Source organism: Phytophthora parasitica (assembly GCF_000247585.1).
Source record: "Phytophthora parasitica INRA-310 unplaced genomic scaffold supercont2.27, whole genome shotgun sequence".
NCBI classification, from domain to species: Eukaryota; Oomycota; class Peronosporomycetes; order Peronosporales; family Peronosporaceae; genus Phytophthora; species Phytophthora nicotianae.
In genome coordinates this window covers 519,723-521,075 of record NW_008649013.1, presented here as the reverse complement: position 1 = coordinate 521,075, position 1,353 = coordinate 519,723, and the positions used below count along the sequence as shown (strand labels likewise).

Here is a 1,353-nt window from a genome sequence, read left to right as displayed (position 1 = left end):
AATGGAACGATCACCTTCACGGCGTTCCGCAACTCAGTTGGGATGCCCACTATCGGCTCGTTCCGTCCCGGGTGCGTTTCAATTCCCTGTACTGCATAATTGCCACCGTGGGCGTGCGATTCATCACAATCCCTTGAGGGTACGCCGAACGCGTCTGATAACTTCCTCCTTGCCCACCGAAGCTCCTACCAATCCCAGGGCCTCCCATGCTCGCGGGCGTCTGAGTAGCGGGGGCTGTCAACCACGCTGCCAGCGTTCCACCAGAGTTCCATCCAGCCGTAGGTGTTATCGGAGGCTGAAACGGCGGGTAAAGAGCATTCAGGCGCGCCGCGCCGTCTCCTCCATCATTCCTGCTCTGCTCGGTACCTGAATGATCACGCTACCGTATGACGGGATCGCAGCCATCGGCATTCCCACTGGCGTCGAAGCTGGCGGAGGTAGCGCCACCCTGGAAGCTATTGGACCCTGATACCCGACCATCGGCGTGCTAACCAGTCGCGTCTGACTGCCTAAGGCGTTCCCTGTAGCCGCCGGCTCTGGGCGCGACAAAGGTCTCGCCCCTTCGGATCGTGGCGTCCTCGTTGGCGTTTCAGCCGAGACTGACAGTCTCTGGAGTGCCCGACTGAACGTGTCGACCAGCATTTCTTGCAACGCAGAGTCTGTCGTCGGCGTTCCGGCCCTCCTTGTCGGCATCTCCACCGCCTGAACTGGCGTCATTCCTTGCCTTCTAGGCGTGCCACGCTCCGGGAACGGCATTCCAGCAACACTATGGCGTTCCTCCACACCCGGAGAAGGGTGCCTCGTCGTCTTTCAAGTGTCGAACGCCGCACTGGCTGGCGTTACTGTCGGTACCTCGCCTCGCGTCTCACTCACAAGAGGTAGCGACTGCCTCGACGCATCGAAGGGGAACGCGTCTCCTGGCCGAGCTCTCGGGGTCGACATCACGGCTTCCGCGGTCTCACGAGCCGTCGTCCTCGCCGGAGTCGGCTCTTCACTCGGCGCTGGTTGGCGTGCCAGCCGCGCGAGGAACTGGCTGAACATTTCTCGGCCCCGGGGCGTGTCCAACACCGACCCGGCCATCCTTCTCGCTCTTGGAGACAGAGGTTTAGACCCGAGCGCCCCCTCTCCGTCCATTCGATCCTCGTGACTCTCGGTCCAAGGTTCGGTTCTTCTCGGCGTTCCTCGTTCCGAGCCACCGTTCGAACCGCCCCCAGTCGAAGTTCTTCCGCGCACGTCACCCCCGACGGACCCTCCCGCGTGCTCGTCATCCTCATCTTCGCGGATCTCAGCAGGAGATGGCGTCTCCGTCTCAAGCGGGGGAGCCCACCTACTGAGCCTCTCACCCGCTTCCTC

At 62.4% G+C, this 1,353-nt stretch overlaps 1 protein-coding gene across 1 annotated transcript; it reads right to left on the bottom strand.

Moving 5' to 3' along the window:
* Window positions 1-318: 318 nt before the first annotated feature.
* PPTG_11644 (hypothetical protein) lies at window positions 319-1,134 on the bottom strand (the record flags this gene model as incomplete). Its single annotated transcript, XM_008907766.1, has 2 exons — window positions 319-807; window positions 853-1,134. 2 exons carry the CDS (start codon window positions 1,132-1,134, stop codon window positions 319-321), a joined length of 771 nt encoding a protein of 256 aa, XP_008906014.1.
* Between the last annotated feature and the right edge of the window lie 219 nt (window positions 1,135-1,353).